The sequence below is a fragment of the Saccopteryx bilineata genome, chromosome 1 (assembly GCF_036850765.1).
Source record: "Saccopteryx bilineata isolate mSacBil1 chromosome 1, mSacBil1_pri_phased_curated, whole genome shotgun sequence".
NCBI lineage: Eukaryota > Metazoa > Chordata > Mammalia > Chiroptera > Emballonuridae > Saccopteryx > Saccopteryx bilineata.
In genome coordinates, this window is record NC_089490.1 from 216,766,040 (window position 1) to 216,786,059 (window position 20,020).

The 20,020-nt window shown below is 44.0% G+C and overlaps 1 protein-coding gene across 1 annotated transcript in view; it reads left to right on the forward strand.

The window, feature by feature from the left end:
• Positions 1-5,062: 5,062 nt before the first annotated feature.
• Positions 5,063-20,020, forward strand: part of LOC136319459 (rab11 family-interacting protein 1-like) — a 36,048-nt gene continuing 21,090 nt past the window's right edge. Inside the window, 2 exon segments of the mRNA XM_066252716.1 lie at positions 5,063-5,151; positions 5,394-5,648. Coding sequence (XP_066108813.1) covers positions 5,063-5,151; positions 5,394-5,648 — 344 coding nt within the window.

Genomic DNA, 20,020 nt, shown 5'->3' on the forward strand with positions numbered 1-20,020 from the left:
TGGAAGCAGGAAAATCCTCCTTTTTCTGAGAAACCACAGGGACTAATATCCTTGCTTGAGACAGTTTTTAGGACCCACCAGCCAACGTGGGATGACTGCCAACAGGTCTTACAAACTCTTTTTACTACAGAAGAAATAGAATAATGAGAGAAGCAGCAAAGGCAGTTTTAGAGGACAGGGGAACGGATGGGGAAGTCGAGAATGTCCTTCCCAAACAGCCCCCAACCTGGGACCCGAATACCTCAGGGGGAAGGGAAGCACTCTTCCAGTACCGCCAGGCTCTGTTGTGGGGTTTAAAAGCAGCAGCCAGTAGACCCACTAATTTCAGTAAGGTAAGTGAGGTTATCCAGGTAAGGGAAGAATCCCCCGCCGCATTTTTAGAGTGGCTAATGGAGGCCTACCGGGTTTATACCTCTATAGATCCAGAAGCTGAGGAGAATCGCAGGTTAGTAAATATAGCTTTTGTGATGCAAGCTGCATCAGACATTAGGAAGAAGCTTCAGAAATTAGAAGGATTTGAAGGGAAAAATAGAAGTGAGCTAATTGAAATAGCTCAGAAAGTATATATAAATAGGGATGACTCAGAACTAGGGAGAGCAGCTGTCAAGATCCTCATTGCAGCTCATAAGTCAGAGAAGAAGGGAAAAGGAGAGCAGCAAAAGGGCAAAGAGAAAGGTCAACCACGGAAGCAAATAGGCAAGGACCAGTGTGCCTATTGCAAGGAGAAAGGACACTGGAGGAGAGATTGCCCAAAGTTACGGGTTAACAGTCAGAAGCTAAAGCAAGATCCAGAGGTCTTGCTCCAAACCTTGGACTGACGGGGCCAGGGCTCCATTTCTGTCAGCTCCCAGGAGCCCATGGTCACCCTAACAGTCGAAGGAAAGCCAATAGACTTCCTGGTTGACACGGGAGCCACCTATTCAGTTTTAAAGAAGCCACAAGGACACATACAAAAAGAAAATACAAAAATAATAGGGGTAATGGGAAAAGCAGTAGCTTATCCACGGACCACCGCAAGAATCACAAATTTAGGTAGAGACACTATTACTCACTCATTTCTAGTTATTCCAGATTGTCCTTATCCTCTCATGGGCCGAGATCTCTTGCAGAAACTTCAAGCCATGATAACCTTTAAGCAAGAGGACAGCAGTTCCCAGGAGGGGAAGGAAAAAGTCAGTCTCGAGATAACGGTGCCCATATCTGAAGAATACTTGATGGCAGTCCTACAGGAAGGTAAGGACGAAGTCATCGGGTTCCCAGAGGAAATACAGGAAAAGGTGCCAGGGGTGTGGGCAGAAACCAACCCACCAGGCTTAGCTGCTCATCAGCCACCTGTCATAGTGCAGTTGCTGAGCACTGCTAGCCCCGTGCGGGTAAGGCAATATCCCATACCAGCATGAACTAAGCAGGGCATAGCACAGCATCTGAAGCGCTTACTAGTGGCGGATATCCTCCGGGAATGCCAGTCAGCCTGGAACACACCTTTGCTTCCAGTCCAGAAACCTGGGACCCAGGACTATCACCCGGTGCAAGATCTGCGAGAAGTAAACGCCTGGGTAGAGACTATTCACCCAACGGTGCCAAATCCCTACACTTTGCTAAGTTCATTACCCCCTACTTGTACATATTATTCAGTACCGGACTTGAAGGATGCTTTCTTTTGCATTCCATTGGCCCCCAAGAGTCAGGAGATATTTGCTTTTGAATGGAATGATCCGGAAAATGGACTAGTGGGACAGTATACATGGACCAGGCTTCCTCAAGGGTTTAAGAATTCTCCCACTATCTTTATTTATTTATTTTTTTTAATTTTTTACAGAAACAGAGTGAGTCAGAGAGAGGGATAGACAGGGACAGACAGACAGGAATGGAGAGATGAGAAGCATCAATCATTAGTTTTTCATTGCGCATTGCAACACCTTAGTTGTTCATTGATTGCTTTCTCATATGTGCCTTGACCGCAGGCCTTCAGCAGACCGAGTAACCCCTTGCTGGAGCCAGCAACCTTGGGTTCAAGCTGGTGGGCTTTTTGCTCAAACCAGATGAGCCCGCGCTCAAGCTGGCGACCTCGGGGTCTCGAACCTGGGTCCTCTGCATCCCAGTCCGACGCTCTATCCACTGTGCCACCGCCTGGTCAGGCATCTCCCACTATCTTTAATGAAGCTTTGTGTAAGGACTTGCAGGGGTTTCAAGCTGCCCACCCTTTAACTGTGTTGCTCCAATATGTGGATGACCTCCTCATCGCTGCAGCCGAAGAAGAGCAATGTAAGACGGCCACCTTAGCCCTACTCCAGGATCTCCAGCAGATGGGGTATCGAGTCTCTGCCAAGAAGGCCCAGATTGTCACCCAAACTGTAAGTTACTTGGGATATAACTTACAAGGGAGACAAAGGACATTATCCAGTCAAAGGATTCAAACTGTGTTGCAGATCCCAGAACCCACTAACAAAAGGCAAGTGCGAGAATTTCTGGGAGCAGTAGGATATTGCAGACTCTGGATATTAGGATTTGCAGAGCTGGCCAGGCCCTTCCACGAATTGACGCAGGGCAAAGAAGAACAGTTTATTTGGACAGACAAGGAAAAGAAGGCTTTCCAGGCACTGAAGGAGGCCCTAGTAGCTGCCCCAGCATACCAGATATGGCCAAACCTTTCCAGTTGTACATTGCTGAGAAGGGAGGGATAACCTTGGGAATCCTCAGCCAAGAGCTTGGGCCATGAAAGAGGCCTGTAGCATACCTATCCAGGAAGCTAGACCCTGTAGCGTCTGGCTGCCCAACCTGTTTAAGGGCACTTGCTATTACCTCAATCCTAGTTAAGGAGGCCAACAAACTGACATTGGGTCAGGACATCCAGGTTATTGGAGAACACTATCTAGAACAAGTGCTGCGTGCCCCACTGGATAGGTGGCTCTCCAATGCTCGATTGACACAGTACCGAGCACAGTTATTGAATCCCCCAGCAGTGCAGTTCTTGAAGACGGCAGTCTTAAATCCTGCCACCTTGCTACCGTTGCCAGATCCATCAGTGGTCCATGACTGCAGACAGATATTGGACACTGTCACAGGGCCAGACCGGACCTCAGGGACCAGGCCTATGAGAAGGCAGACCTCATGCTGTTCACTGATGGAAGAAGTTATGTCCGAGATGGACAAAGATATGCAGGAGCAGCTGTAACTACCCAGGACAGTGTCTTATGGCAGAGAGCATTACCAAAATGTACTTCTGCACAGCAAGCAGAGCTAATTGGACTTACACAAGCCCTCCAGATAGCTGAGGGCAAAGTGGCCAACATTTACACGGACAGCAGGTACGCCTTTGCCACTGCTCACATTCATGGTGCCATTTACAAAGAACAAGGCTTGCTAACGGCAGGGGGAAAAGAAATTAAGAATAAAACTGAGATTTTAGCCCTGCTCGATGCCATTTGGCTTCCCTCTAAAGTAGCCATAACTCATTGCAAAGGACATCAAAAGGGGGACTCTCCAATTATTCAAGGAAACCGTTTTTGCTGACATTGTTGCCAGAGAAGCTGCAAAAGAAGGAACTGCAGACATTCTACTGCTTTTGCCTCAACTTGTGCTGCCTCCCAACCCTAAGTATACTCCTGAGGAAGAGCAAGAGGGAAAGCAATTAGGGGGTAAAAGAAATAAGCAGGGGTGGATAGAACTACCTGACATTAGACTCTACCTACCCCAGGGAGTTATAGGAGAGATTGCAAAGGAAATCCATGCAAGTTCCCATCTAGGGCAAAATAAGATAGAACAACTAATTAAGAAGTACTACAGGGGACCCCAGATTAGGGATATCATGCAACCCATAATTTCTAGATGTAAGGCTTGTGCTAAGGTCAATGCTATAAACAAGAAGCTCCCCCCTTTAGTTAAATATAGGGGAAAGTGCCCAGGAGAGTTATGGGAAATAGATTTCACAGAAATGACTCCAGGAAAGGCAGGATATAAGTATCTACTGGTGTTAATAGATACTTTTACAGGATGGACGGAAGCCTTTCCCACCAAGGGTGAAACTGCTTCCACAGTTTGCAAGATCCTGCTAAGAGAGATCATCCCTAGATATGGAATTCCTATAGCCATAGGATCTGACAATGGACCAGCTTTCATCTCTAAGATTTCCCAGGAATTAGCTACGAGGCTAGGAATTGATTGGAAATTGCATTGTATTTACAGACCTCAGAGTTCAGGACAAGTAGAATGAATAAATAGGACATTAAAGGAAACTCTAATTAAATTAAGAGAGGAGACCGGCGAAAACTGGGTAGAGTTACTCCCTTTTGCCCTGTTCCGAGTTAGGTGTACACCTAACACTAATAGATGGACCCCCTATGAGCTTATGTTTGGACAACCCGTTCCACTGGTACCCCAGCTCACCAGAGAGGAAATAGAGATGTCTAATCATACTTTCCTCAAGTCCCTACAGGCATTGCAGCAGATTCGGAGAGAAGTAAGGGAGCTGCGGGAACAGAGAGCTGCAGCATTGGAAGACAACACCCAGAGGTTGTCGCCACCGGACCCTGGACAGTGGGTTTGGGTTCTCAATCACCATCGAGGGAACCTAGAGGCGCGGTGGCAAGGACCATTCCAGGTGTTGCTCAGTACCCCTTCTGCAGTCCGGATAGCAGAAAAGCCCTATTGGATCCATCTCTCCCACGTGAAATCAGCCCAACCACCTGACGAAGGATCCTGGAGATGGCAAGTCAAACAGACCCCTGGAGAGCCTCTAAAGCTCACCTTCTCCTCCACTTAGGACTGATGACTTTTTATTATTTACCCAGCAAGGGACTAGAGTTGCAGGAATGGGTTTTAATCAGGACAGCAGATGGCGCAGTTATAGCACAGAATAACACCTGGGATAGTAGCACCTCCATAACACTCCAAGCTGATTTATCAAAATTTTTTGAAGAAAAATTCTGTGATTCACCAGCTGCTTGGAGACATTCTGATTCAGCCAGGAGCCTGCTCTTAGATAACTGGCCTAGCTCATACACTGCAGGTAGTAAGTGTGCACCTCATGTTAAAAATAGGGCTTTATGGTATACTCCACACTATGCCTGCCCTGAACCCTCTTCCGGACAGCGCCGAATTTGCGGGTCTCACTCAGATTATTTTTGTAAAGCGTGGGGTTGTGAAACACTTGTCAGTGAATTTCAATGGAGTCCACCGAAACCAGACCCAGATATAAGTCTCTTTCGATTAGGAACTAGATTAGGGGGAAGAAGGCCCAATGATGGTTGGGATGAAGACTGTGCTAAAGATAATTGTAACCCTACTATCATTACTATTAAGAAGCCTAAAGACCCAAGTTGGAATTCAGAAAAAACCTGGGGGCTAAGATTATATGTAACTGGACATGATCCTGGTACCTTTTTCACCATTAGAAAGCTTCCTACAAAGAACAGACCTTTCCTAATAGGAGTAGGGAACGGGCTGCCACCTAGGCCCCCTGTCAGCCTCCCAGCAGCACTCACTCTGGCAGCACCAAAACTCCCGGACAGTAAGACAGGCCTAGACCAGAGCGGAGCTACCACGACTCCTACTGTAGACTCTTTCCCAATAGAACCAGAGGAGCAGGACCATAAATTGCCTTTTTACACTCCCAGCCTGTTACTGGAAAGACCACACCACCAAGAGACGTATGCCCTAGATTTATTGGATAAGGTATTCCCCTACTTTAACAAGACACAACCTGAAATTACAGAATCTTGTTGGCTTTGCCTTAGTCCCAGACCCCCTTTTCTATGTAGGGCTTGGAGCCAACACCTTGAGGGAAGGGGAACTGACTCCTACTACAGTAACCCTTATGAGGGACCGGAACCAGGATCAGATAAAAGATTGTGTCTCAGAAGGATCTCTCACTTTAGCAGAGTTCCACGGGAAAGGAACCTGCTACCTCTTAGCAAATTTCACCTTAGGTAATTCCAATTACAGTGACTATTGCCTTAACCAAGAAACCCTACTCACCACCCTAGAGGACCCGAAAGTGATGAAGGCACCTGAAGGACTATGGTTTGTGTGTACTCAAGGCATCTTCAAGTGTATAGTCCCCACTCATCCTGAACTTTGTGTAAGTGCTTACATTATTCCACAGGTATATCTGTATGGGGGAAATCCTGAATTCCTTGTTGCTCCCCCGAGGCGGGCAAAAACAAGCTCCACTTCTTATCCCTATCATAGCTACCATAGGAATTGTAGGGTCAGCAGCAGTAGGGACAGCATCCCTCATTCAAGGGGAACTTACCCTCAGACAGCTATCCAAGACATTCTCCAAAGATATTGCGCTTCTCCAAAACCAGGTAATATACCTCGAGAAGCAAATAGACTCCCTAGCCGAGGTAGCTCTTCAGAATAGGAGAGGACTAGACCTCCTCCTCCTTGAGCAAGGAGGACTGTGTGCTGCTCTAAGAGAAGAATGCTGTTTTTATGCTAACCACTCTGGAGTGTTTAGAGAGAATATAAAGATACTTGCAAACAGATTAGAAAATAGGAACTTAGAAGAAAATGACCCAGGATGGTATGCCTCTATGTTCAGAACCTCCCCTTGGCTAACCACTCTTATATCTACAATTGCTGGGCCATTACTGATACTTTTGTTAGCTCTCACTATTGGGCCTGTAGTTATTAATAAACTCCTTACATTTATTAAGGAAAGAATCGAGACTGTAAAAGTGATGGTTCTGTCTCAACCTACCTACACCATCCTTCCTTTTGATGAAGAATCAAGGGTTTGATTTATGCCCTAATAGGAGTAGGGAATGTAAGGACCAAGAGAAGATCAGAAAATAAGCAGGGCACTAATAGAACAGGGAACTTAAGGGTTACAGGCAGGTCCTGCTCCTGTTCTGTTAGGAATAACATGCCCAAGGTCGTTCAAGAAGCAGAGACAGATAGGGACTCTGGGAGGCTGAGAGAGAAGAAAAAAAAAGAAAAAGAGACAAACATTTGCATTCTATTGGTTAAAAGACCCTTATCAGAAGTTTAGGTTTGGAATTCGCCAATGAGCTAGACCCCAGCCCCTGTTGCTATGCTATGTGCAGCCCCCTTAGCAAATAGGTTACTGCCACATCTGCTTCTGTATTAGGCTTGCTTGCTTAGCTTATAAAAAGATTTAGCTGTGAGCGCTAGGTGCGATTCCCATCTGCAGCTTCTTGTGATCACAGTGTCTCTGGACACCTCAGGAATTTGCCCCTGCGCAGGTAAAACTGGCCAATAAAGTTACATCTATACTCCTGAAAGTCTCCGACGTTTGTTCTTGTACCCGGTGGATGCTACACTGGATACCTTAAGTCATTAGGGAAATGCAAATCAAAACCATAATGAGCTACCACTTTACTCCTACTAGGTGGCTACAAATTAAAAAAACAAACAAACAGATAAAAAGCGTTGATAAAGATATGGAGAAATTAGAACACTCATATATTGCTGGTGAGAATGTAAAATGGTGCAACTTCTCTGGGAAGTGGTTCCTCAAAGACTTAAACATAGAGTTACTATATGACATAACAATTCCACTCCTACCTATATACCCAAAGAATTGGAAACAGAGTTTTAAACAATACACAAAGATGTACATCATTGCTCATAGCAGCATTAGTCACAATAACCAGAAATAGAAACAACCCAAGTGTTCATCAATAAATGAACAAATAAACAAAATGTGGTGTGTACAATGGAATGTTGCTCAGTCATAAGAAGGATTAAAGTTCTGACACATACTACAACAAAGATTAACCATAAAAACATGCTAAATGAAATAAGCCAGGCACAAAAGGACAAATAGTCTATGATTCCACTTATATGATATCTCTAAGTCATAGAGACAGAAAATAGAATAGAGGTACCAGGAGCTGGGGGTATGGGGAGAATGAAGAGTTATTGCTCAGTGGTTACAGAGTTTCTGTTTGGGATGATGAAAGGGTTTTAGAAATAGTGGTGATTGTTGCACAACACAGTAGATGTAATTATTATTATTGAAGTATACATTTAAAAATTGTTAAAATGGAAATTTTTATGTTTTATATATATTTTATGTTTCTTCTTATATATATACATATGTATATGTATTTTTTTGGTAATACATGTGTGTGTGTATACTTATAACCAGAAACATAAGAGGTGAATGAAGTTTGGCTACTTTGGCTGCTGCGGTGATTGCACTTGATGGGTAAAGCAGCTTTGCCACCAGATCAAAAAAGATATTATAGCCCTGGCCGGTTGGCTCAGCGGTAGAGCGTCGGCCTGGCGTGTGGGGGACCCGGGTTCGATTCCTGGCCAGGGCACATAGTAGAAGCGCCCATTTGCTTCTCCACCCCCCACCCTCTCCTTCCTCTCTGTCTCTCTCTTCCCCTCCTGCAGCCAAGGCTCCATTGGAGCAAAGATGGCCCGGGCGCTGGGGATGGCTCCCTGGCCGCTGCCCCAGGTGCTAGAGTGGCTCTGGTCGCGGCAGAGCGATGCCCCAGAGGGGCAGATCATCGCCCCCTGGTGGGCAGAGCGTTGCCCCTGGTGGGCGTGCCGGGTGGATCCCGGTTGGGCGGATGTGGGAGTCTGTCTGACTGTCTCTCCCCGTTTCCAGCTTCAGAAAAATACAATAAAAAAAAATATTATAGAAAGTCATTCTCCTCTGATGATCCCCAAGAAGTTGAGTCTCATGTACAAATATGTAAAAAGGCTTATGATAGGGAGGGCAAAAGGGGTGAAATGCTAATAGAAAGAGACTTTGCATGGGGCATGGGGGGCATGATGTCGGGGGTTGTGGTTGTTATATTGAGTGGGACACTTGAAACCATGTCAACACAATAAATTAGAGGAGATGACGTCAGAGTAATGGCGGGGTAGGAAGCGATACCGATAAATCTCCCCCAAAACTCAACAAGATCTTCAACCAGAAACAGAAAAACCTATACTTGGAGCTTCCAGATGCTTCGCAATACACCCAAAGGTATGATTGAGTGAAAAATTGGCTAAATATAGAACCAAACCCCGAAGGAAATAGGGAGTAAGAAGTGCTCCGCCTTCCTCACTAACCTAAACAGGGCGGCTTTCTCTGGTAACTGTGAATATAGAAACTGAGGCGGGCAAAGGGGGTGAATAGATCCAGGCCGCCGTGGCACAAACGGCCGAACCAGGCTGTAGCACGCAGATCCAAGCCAAGGAAAATCTGATCCTGTGGCAACCCGGGCAATACAAGCTAACACTCGTGCCAAACCCAAACAAAGAAAGACAAGCGGAGCGGCCATTTTACCCGGTCTCCTGGTCGGTGCGCAGTTAGTGGGCGAGAATTTCTTCCTAGGCCCCGAGAGTGGGTGCCCGTGTTGCCCCACAGAGAGGCAGGGTCAGAGGGCAGGGTCTGTGGGCCAAGGGCAGAGTCTCTGGGCAGCCCCAGCGCCCTGGGAAAGCCGCGCACGGGAGGGAGCGAGAACTAATTCCAACGGTGGAAATTTTCCGTGCTGGGGGGTTTTTCACTCAGAGGGAAACGCGGCTGGCCTCATATCGTGGTCTGCGCGCGCAGCTAGGGAGTGAGCGATTCCTCCGAGTGCCTCGGCAGTGCGCGCCCGTGTTATCGCACAGAGGGGCAGAGTCAGGGGCCTTTGTGTGGGCCAAAGCGGAATCTCGAGCCGCCCCAGCGCCTTGCAAAAGCCGCGCACGGGGACGGGGACGGAGCGAGACTCAATTCCAACGCTGCAACTTTTCCCTGCGGTTAGGGGTTTCACTCAGAGCGTGAGACTGCTGGCCGGATATCCTGGTCGCAGACAGTGAGTGAGAGTTTCCTCCAAGCGCCCCGGAAGTGGGCGCCCGCTTGTGTTACCGGACAGAGTGGCAGAGCCAGAGGTCTTTGAGTGGGCGGAAAGCCCACCTGATTATGCTAGCAGCTCTGACTGACTGAGCCTTACCCAGAGCCCTGTGCTGAGTGGAAATAGAGTGGGGAGTTGCCAGCTCTTTGAGCCTCTTACTATCCAGGCAGAGGCAGCAGCAACCCCATAGCTGGATTATCAGGCTACTAATTGAGGAAGGAAAGACTAGGAGAAAGGCTCCAGGAACACGGACTCTCTCACGGTTGGAGCCTATAAATGCTAATGAGCTTCGACTGCCAACAAGAGTAAAGCACAATACATGACATTGCCATAGAGACTTATCAACTGCAAACCTCTACCTGAGCGTGCCAAAGGGGCAGAACCCGGGGTACAGAGTCACCGACCAGGAAGAGGGAGAGAAAAGAAAAAGCTAGAAGATAACCTCTCAAAATCAAGAATAATCTGCAGACTTTATAACCTATCCCATTTTATTATATTTGTTCATTTGTTTCTCTTATCTTCATTCTTGATACTTTTTTTTCCTCCTCCAATTTGGCCGATTAACTCTCTACCGGTCTTACTCTCTCCTCTCCTTGAACTACACTACCCATAAGTGTTACATCTCCCATTATCTTTTCTCTTCTCTTCCTTTCTCTCTATGAGGGTTGCACTCCAAAACCCTTAACTCTCTCTCTCTCTCTCTCTCCTTTCTTTTTTCTTCTTTTAGTGGTTCCCTCTTTTTTTCTCTCTCTCTCTTTCTTTTCTCCCTCTATATTAGTTTCTTCCTTTCTCCTTTACATTTCCTCTCATTCAAACCTCAATAACAAACAAATTATCTTATCTGGGACTCAAACCTATGTTTGTGGCATTTTGGGGGGTTTTTACTTCACCTTTTTAACTCACTAGCAGTGCTCCCATCCCTGGCTCTCCATATTATCTAGTTCTTGTTCCACTAAATACAATAGTAATTTTTTAATTTGTCCCCCCATTTTTCCGTTTTCCTCTTATTCCTCTCATCATAACTCTTAGACAACCAACACCTAAAAGCAAATCATTTTATTCTTGACCCAAATTTTTTCCTTATTTGCTTTCTGTGGGTCCATACGCTCTTTTTTTTTCTTTTTTCTTTTCCTTTTTTTTTTTTTTCTTTTTTTTTTTTTTTGGCCCTTCATTACTTTTCCCCAATTCAGGCCCTCCATCACAGGCATTGTTTGTTATAATTCACAGTCCACCACAAGATTTTCTTAAGAAAGAGGGGAGAGGAGAGGAGAGGAAAAAAGGAGGGGGGGAATAATTTCCTTTTTTTTTAATTTTTATTTTATTTTATTTTTCTTTATTTCATTATTAATTTTTTTTAAAAAAAACAACTCTTTTCGATTTTTTATTTTTTTTATTTTTTAAACTTTTTATTCTTTATTAAATCTCATTAATACTATCAACAAAACACAATAAATTAAAAATAAAAAAATTTTTAAAAAGGTTTGTGGGGAGAGACAAGATGGCGCTGGAGTAGGCGAACGTACCAGCATCTACCTCCCAGAACCAATGTGGATTACAAACTAATTTTATGAACTATCAACTGGAAAAACCAACTTTGGACTAAACTAAAAGGACTCTTCAACCCAGGAACGCTGAAGAAGCCACCCAGAGACTGGTAGGAAAAGCGGAAACGCGGAGAGGGCTGCCCGGCTTCTCGGAGCGAACGGCAGCAGGGAGAGACTCGCGTGGCGGGAAGTGAGTTTAGCAGAGGGGAAAGGGCCCTGAGCCCCAGGAACAAAGCCCCAGCCTGCAGCCCCAGAGCCCAGAAGAAGCATAAGGACAGTATTTAGCTGGAAACAAGTCAGGATACTGTTTGTGAGAGAGTCTGATTTCTCAGACCCAGGATCCTTCTTAAAGGGACCACGCAGAACATCTCTCTCACAAACACTCACCCGGGGCTCCTGGAGACGGAGGGAGAGGGGAGAGAACCACAGTAACAGGAAGAGAGTGCAATCTAGGAGGCATAGGGAGAAACATTTTTGGGAGATAGCCACTCTAACCCCTGGGACGAGTCACTCCCCAAAGCTGAAGTGAATATTTCCCCCGGAAACAGCAATACCAGCAAAGGGAAACAGGAGAGCAGCCAAACAAGCTCCCCCGCGGCATTCAGAGCAGAGTCACATAGAAGGAGGGAGCTTTTGGGTCTATGGTAGTGAGTCTTAGGGTCCGAGCTGCAACGCCCCCACCCACACGGCTGAGGGCGCACCAGAGAGCGGGCAGCAGCGGGAGACAAAAGCGCGGTTCTGCTGGCAGGGGCGGAAGCCGGCTGGCCACCAGTGGGCTCAGGTGTGAGCTCAATCTTGCCCGGCTAGGGAGAAGGGGGCGTGCAAAAGCGGCTAAGCTCAGCTGCCGGCAGCCTGTAATCCAGCCTCCGGGAGAAGGGCGGGAAACCCAGAAAGGGTAGAAACCAGCCCCGGAGCAAGGGCAGAGGAGCACATCCCTGCCCCGCCTGTGCAACCCAGGCTTGCGGTCTGACTTGGTAGCAGGCTCCTCCCGCGGGGGTGGAGCCAAAAGCCCAGAAGAGGCGGAGTTCCGCTACGAAGCTGAGCTTGGGCACGCAGCCTTTCCTGGTGGTAGAGCCAAGGCTAGCAGCTGTTCCTTGAGTGGGATCATCCTGCAAAGGCAGGGCGAAAGCTCAGAAACAGGCGGAGACCCGCAGCTGAGCAAAGGTGCTCGCCAGTGCCCTCAGGACTGAGCATAACATCACACACGGGGGCGGGGCAAAGGCCAAGGCCACCAACCCTTGTGCACCCGAGCACGTGATCACAGCCACTCTCATGAAGAGAAAATGCGGAGGCAGAGAAATACAACAAAAATAAACCAAGAGAAATACCCAGAAAAGGACCTAAGTGAATCAGATATAACCAAATTACCAGATGCAGAGTTTAAAATAACGATTGTTAGGATGCTCAAAGATATTAGAACCACCATAGATGGCCATTATGAAAACCTAAATAAAGAGATAACAAATATAAAAAAGGACATTGAAATAATAAAAAAGAATCAGACAGAAATGACAAATACAATATCTGAAATAAAGAATACAATGGAAGGAATTAAAAGCAGATGGATGAAGCAGAGAATCGAATCAGTGAGTTAGAGGACACAATAAATAAAGGCATGGAAGCAGAGCAGAAAAAAGAAAAGAGACTCAAAAAGTCTGAGGAAACTCTAAGAGAGCTCTGTGACAACATGAAGAGAAATAACATCCGCATCATAGGGGTTCCTGAAGAAGAAGAGAAAGAACAAGGGATAGAGACTTTGTTCAAACATATTATAGCAGAAAACTTCCCCCAATTAAGGCAGGAAAATATTTCACATGTTCAGGAAGCACAGAGAACTCCATTAAGGAGAAACCCAAAGAAACCAACACCAAGACACATCATAATTAAATTACCAAAGCTAAATGATAAAGAGAAAATATTAAAAGGTGCTAGAGAAAAAAAGACAATGACCTACAAAGGAGCCCCCATAAGGATGACTTCTGACTTCTCAACAGAAACACTTGAGGCCAGAAGGGAATGGCAAGAAATATTCAAAGTAATGCAGAACAAGAACCTACAACCAAGACTACTTTATCCAGCAAGGCTATCATTTAAAATTGAAGGAGAAATAAAAAGCTTTACAGACAAAAAAAAACTAAAGGATTTCACTACAACCAAACCAAGGCTGCAAGAAATGCTAAGGGACCTGTTGTAAACAGATCAAAGGAAAAGAAGAATATAGCAAAAGAGAAAAACAGTTTTAAAGAAAAAAAATGGCAATAAACAATTACATATCAGTAATAACCTTAAATGTTAATGGATTAAATGATCCGATCAAGAGACATAGGGTAGCTGCGTGGATAAGAAAACAGGACCCATACATATGCTGTCTACAAGAGACACACCTTAAATCAAAAGATGCACACAGACTGAAGATGAAAGGATGGAAAAAAATATTTCACGCAAATGGAAATGAAAAAAAAGCTGGGGTAGCAATACTTATATCAGACAAAATGGACTTTAGAACAAAGACCATAGTTAGAGATAAAGAAGGTCACTACATAATGATAAAGGGAGCAATACAAAAGGAAGATATAACCATTATAAATATCTACGCACCTAATATAGGAGCACCTAAATATATAAAGCAGACTTTGATAGACTTAAAGGGCGAGATCAACAGCAATACTATAATAGTAGGAGATTTCAATACCCCATTAACATCATTAGATAGGTCCTCAAGAAAGAAAATTAACAAAGAAACAGCAGACTTAAAGGACATATTAGATGAACTCGATTTAATAAATATCTTCAGAACCTCTCACCCTAAAAGAGCAGAATATACATTCTTTTCAAGTGCTCATGGGACATTCTCTAGAATAGACCACATGTTAGGGCACAAAAGCGGGCTCAACAAATTTAAGAAGATTGAAATCATATCGAACACTTTCTCTGATCACAATGGCATTAAACTAGAAATCAACCACAATAGAAAAATTGAAAAACATTCAAACACTTGGAAACTAAATAGCACGTTATTAAACAATGAATGGGTTAACATTGAGATCAAAGAAGAAATTAAAAAATTCCTAGAAACAAACGATAATGAGCATACATCAACTCAAAATTTATGGGACACAGCCAAAGCAGTCCTGAGAGGGAAGTTTATAGCATTACAGGCATACCTCAAGAAGCTAGAAAAAGCTCAAATTAACAACTTAACCCTGCATCTAAAAGAACTAGAAAAAGAACAGCAAGTAAAGCCCAGAGCTAGTAGAAGGAAGAAAATAATAAAGATCAGAGCAGAAATAAGTGACATAGAGGCTAAAGAAACAATACAGAGGATCAATGAAACGAGGAGCTGGTTCTTTGAAAAGGTAAACAAGATCGATGAACCCTTAACAAGACTCACCAAGAAAAAAAGAGAGAGGACTCAAATAAATAAAATTAGAAACGAGAGTGGAGAAATAACAACTGACACAACAGAAATACAAAATATTGTAAGAAAATACTATGAAGAACTGTACGCCAAAAAACTAGACAACTTAGATGAAATGGACAAATTCCTTGAATCATATAATCTTCCAAAAATCAATCTGGAAGAATCAGAAAACCTAAACAGACCAATTACAACAAATGAGATTGAAACAGCTATCAAAAAACTCCCAAAAAAGAAAAGTCCTGGGCCTGATGGCTTCACAAGTGAATTCTACCAAATATTCAAAGAAGAACTAACTCCTATCCTTCTCAAACTATTTCAAAAAATTCAAGAGGAAGGAAGACTTCCAAACTCCTTTTATGAGGCGAGCATAATTCTGATTCCAAAACCAGGCAAAGACAACACAAAAAAAGAAAATTATAGGCCAATATCCCTGATGAACTTAGATGCAAAAATCCTCAATAAAATATTAGCAAACCGGATCCAGCAATATATGGAAAAAATCATACACCATGATCAAGTAGGATTTATTCTTGGGAGGCAAGGCTGGTACAATATTCGCAAATCAATCAATGTGATTCATCACATAAACAAAAGAAAGGAGAAAAACCACATGATAATTTCAATAGATGCAGAAAAAACATTTGATAAAGTCCAGCACCCATTCATGATCAAAACTCTCAGCAAAGTGTGAATACAGGGAACATACCTCACCATGATAAAGGCCATCTATGACAAACCCACAGCCAACATAATACTCAATGGGCAAAAATTAAAAGCTATCCCCTTAAGATCAGGAACAAGGCAGGGTTGCCCCCTTTCACCACTCTTATTCAACATAGTTCTGGAAGTCCTTGCCACAGCAATCAGACAAGAAAAAGAAATAAAAGGCATCCAAATTGGAAAAGAAGAAGTAAAACTATCATTATTTGCAGATGACATGATATTGTATATAGAAAACCCTAAAGTTTCAGTCAAAAAACTACTAGACCTGATAAAAGAATTTGGCAAGGTGGCAGGATATAAAATCAATACTCAGAAATCAGAGGCATTTTTATACACTAATAATGAACTGTCAGAAAGAGAAATCAGGGAATCAATCCCCTTTACCATTGCAACCAAAAAAATAAAGTACCTAGGAATAAATCTAACCAAGGAGATTAAAGACTTGTACTCAGAAAATTATAAAACATTGATAAAAGAAATCAGGGAAGATACGAATAAGTGGAGGCATATACCGTGCTCATGATTAGGAAGAATAAACATCATTAAAATGTCTATATTACCCAAGCAATTTATAAATTCAATGCAATACCAATGAAAATACCAATGACTTACTTCAAAGACATAGAACACATATTCCAAAAATTTATATGGAACCAAAAAAGAACACGAATAGCCTCAGCAATCCTGAAAAGGAAGAAAAAAGCGGGAGGGATCACACTTCCAGATATCAAGTTATATTATAAGGCCATTGTACTCAAAACAGCATGGTACTGGCATAAGAACAGGCACATAGATCAATGGAACAGAACAGAGAACTCAGAAATAAACCCACAGCTCTATGGACAACTGATATTTGACAAAGGAGGTAAGACAATACAATGGAGTAAAGACAGCCTCTTCAACAAATGGTGTTGGGAAAACTGGACAGCTACCTGCAAAAAAATGAAACTAGACCACCAACTTACACCACTCACAAAAATAAACTCAAAATGGATAAAAGACTTGAATGTAAGCCATGAAACCATAAGCATTTTAGAAGAAAACATAGGCAGTAAGCTCTCTGACATCTCTCGCAGCAATATATTTGCTGATTTGTCTCCACAGGCAAGTGAAATAAAAGACAGAATAAACAAATGGGACTTTATGAAACTAAAAAGCTTCTGCACAGCTAAAGACAATAAGAACAGAATAAAAAGACAAACTACACAATGGGAGAATATATTTGACATAGTGTCTGATAAGGGGTTAATAACCAAAATTTATAAAGAACTTGTAAAACTTAATACCAGGAAGACAAACAATCCAATCCAAAAATGGGCAAAAGAAATGAATAGGCATTTCTCCAAAGAGGACACACAGATGGCCAATAGGCATATGAAAAAATGTTCAACATCATTAATGATTAGAGAAATGCAAATTAAAACCACAATGAGATATCACCTCACACCAGTCAGAATGGCGCTCATCAATAAAACAACACAGAATAAGTGCTGGTGAGGATGTGGAGAAAAGGGAACCCTCCTGCACTGCTGGTGGGAATGCAGACTGGTGCAGCCACTGTGGAAAACAGTATGGAGATACCTCAAGAAATTAAAAATCGAACTGCCTTTTGACCCAGCTATACCACTTTTAGGAATATACCCCAAGAACACCATAGCACTGTCTGAAAAGAAGAAATGCACCCCCATGTTTATGGCAGCATTTTTCACAATAGCAAAGATTTGGAAACAGCCCAAGTGTCCATCAGAGGATGAGTGGATTAAAAAGCTTTGGTATATATATACTATGGAATACTACTCAGCCATAAGAAATGATGACATAGGATCTTTTACAACAACATGGTTGGGCTTTGATAACATTATACTGAGTGAAAGAAGTAAATCAGAAAAAACTAAGAACTATATGTTTCCACACATAGGTGGGACATAAAGATGAGACTCAGAGACATGAACAACAGTGTTGGGGTTACAGGGTGGGGGGAGGAGAGGGAGGGGGTTGGGGGAGGGGAGGGGCACAAAGATCATGGCTTTTCAGCATTGGCCATATTCCCCCCTTAATCTATAGACAGACAGCAAATATTTACGTATGGTGTTCCCACTATAAAGACTGCTGTCTTAGGGACAAATGCTGACAAACTATTTCAGCAGTTCCTCCTTCTTCAAAGTCTTATATGTAAACATAGAGCTCCATGTTTCATAGGACATACTCAAGCTCACTCCATGCTGCCTGGTGCTTTAGCACAAGGGAATGCCCCCCCCCCCTTTTTTTTTTTTTGTATTTTTTTTTGTATTTTTTTTGTATTTTTTCTTTTATTTATTTATTTTTTGTATATTTCTGAGGATGGGGATGGGGGGAGGCAAGCAGACAGACTCCTGCATGTGCCTGACTGGGATCCACCTGGCATGCCTACTGGGGGGAATGCTCTGCCCATCTGGGATGTTGCTCTGTTACAACCGGAGTCATTCTAGCAACTGGGGTGGAGGCCATGGGGCCATCCTTAGTGCCCAGGGTGGATTTGCTCTGGTGGAGCCTTGGCTGTGGGCGGGAGGAGAGGGACCAGGAGGGGGGAGAGGGGGAGGGGTGGAGAGGTAGATGGGCGCTTCTCCTGTGTGCTCTGGCCGGGAATCGAACCCGGGAATCCTGCACACCAGGCCAATGACTCCGACGGGTCTACCATATCATGCTTTTAACTTAAAAAAAAAAAAATTACATTTCTTTTGAAAGCTGATGAACAGGAGACACCAAATCTACCTTCTTTATTAGATCTAGCTAATAACACTGTTCTGTCTTTTTTCCAAATCGCTCCAGATATATGGAAAAGATTTATATAGGCGGATGGGGATCCTCAAACCCCTCAGCGAGATCTTCTGAGAATGGCTTTTAAGATACCTAGAGGCAGAAAAAGCCCAATAGAGATCAGGGGGAACTACCAGCTTTTAGGATACACCCTTAAAGGCTCCAGCACCCCAAAGGGGTCTCATAGGATGCCATCTGGGTCCTGCTTCAATAGTGGAAAGGAAGGTCATTGAGCTAAAGCCTGCCAGGCTTACACACCTCTGCTGTGAGGAAACAGGGACACTGGAAGGTGGGCTTCCCCCTCGCTCCTCTAAGGGAGGGTTCAGTCTCTTCCAGGCCTGCTCCAGCCACCTATGACCTAACCTTGCCCAGAATGCTGGGGTTTGGCACTGAAGGCTGAAGGTGCCCAGGGCCGTCGACCCCATCTACGACACTGTGGACGAGCCTAGGGTATTTCTTCCAAGAAGCAGGTAAACTGATCTCATTTGCACAAGGGCCACTTAACTATGTTTTGCCTGAATAGTCAGGTTCTTTATTCTTCCCTCAAAGATCTCTGTTGTGGGTGTTGATAGTCCTATTTTCTGCTGCTTTGCTTAATATATAGTGATTCCTTTATTCCTCCTACCTCAATGCCCCACTCATATTTCAGGCTGGGACCTACTCTTAATTTAGAGCTCTCTTTCCTCCTTTTGCCAACTTGTATTATGAATTTACCTTTGCCACCCAGCTTAGTGTATCCCAAGGTTCTCTTTACCAGGCCACAGTCACAGAGCTCCAGGGAAAAGCAACCTGGTCTCAACTCTCCAGGCAGAGGAGAACAGAAGCTCCATATCCACGCATGCTGCAAATGGCTTTTTCCAGTCTACCTGAATCATTACCGGCTAGAAGCAGCGGTCATTGGGACTTGGACATGAGCTGCAAAGTATAGAATGGTGACAACAATTCCAGTGCCATACGGACTTTTCCTGTGGGGAACTTTCCTGGACTCCTGCTCCCTGTGACAGCTCCTAACAGACTGAACTGTGGTTGGGTTGCATTTTTCAGGGATTTGGCATGGTGAGGGGGCCAACTTGGACTTGGGGAACATGTTAAGGACAGTACTCATTTATGGATTCTTGCTGTATTGGCCAAGAGTTTGCTTAAAGGCTTTTAATCACTGTAAAAAAAATAGAGGACTAGATGAAGAAGATGGGGCACATATACACCATGGTATATTATTCAGCTAGGAGAAATGGTGACATTGGATCACTTATAGCGGAATGGTGGAGTCTTGGTAGCATTGTGCGGAGTGAAATAAGCGAATCAGAAAAAAACAGGAACTGCAGGATTCCATACATTAGTGGGACATAAAAGCGAGACTGAGAGGCATGAACAGGAGTGTGGTGGCTAAGGGGGGTGGGGGGAGGGAAGGAGGGAGAGGGGGAGGGGAGGGGGAGGGGTACAGAGAGAACTGGATGGAGGGTGGCAGAGGACGATCTCTCTTTGGGTGATGGGTATGCAACATAACTAAATGACAAGATAACCTGGAAATGTTTTCTTTGAATGTATGTACCCTGATTTATTGATGTCACCACATTAAAATAAAAATTTATTTATATATATAAAAAAAAAAAAAGGTTTGTGATAATTAGAAAGGCACAGAGTGGGAGACAGTTGGGGGGCTAATTTTAACTCATAAAAGGCTCATTCATGTTTGGATTCTGTAAAGCCAGTAGCCATGGCCACCATCAGAG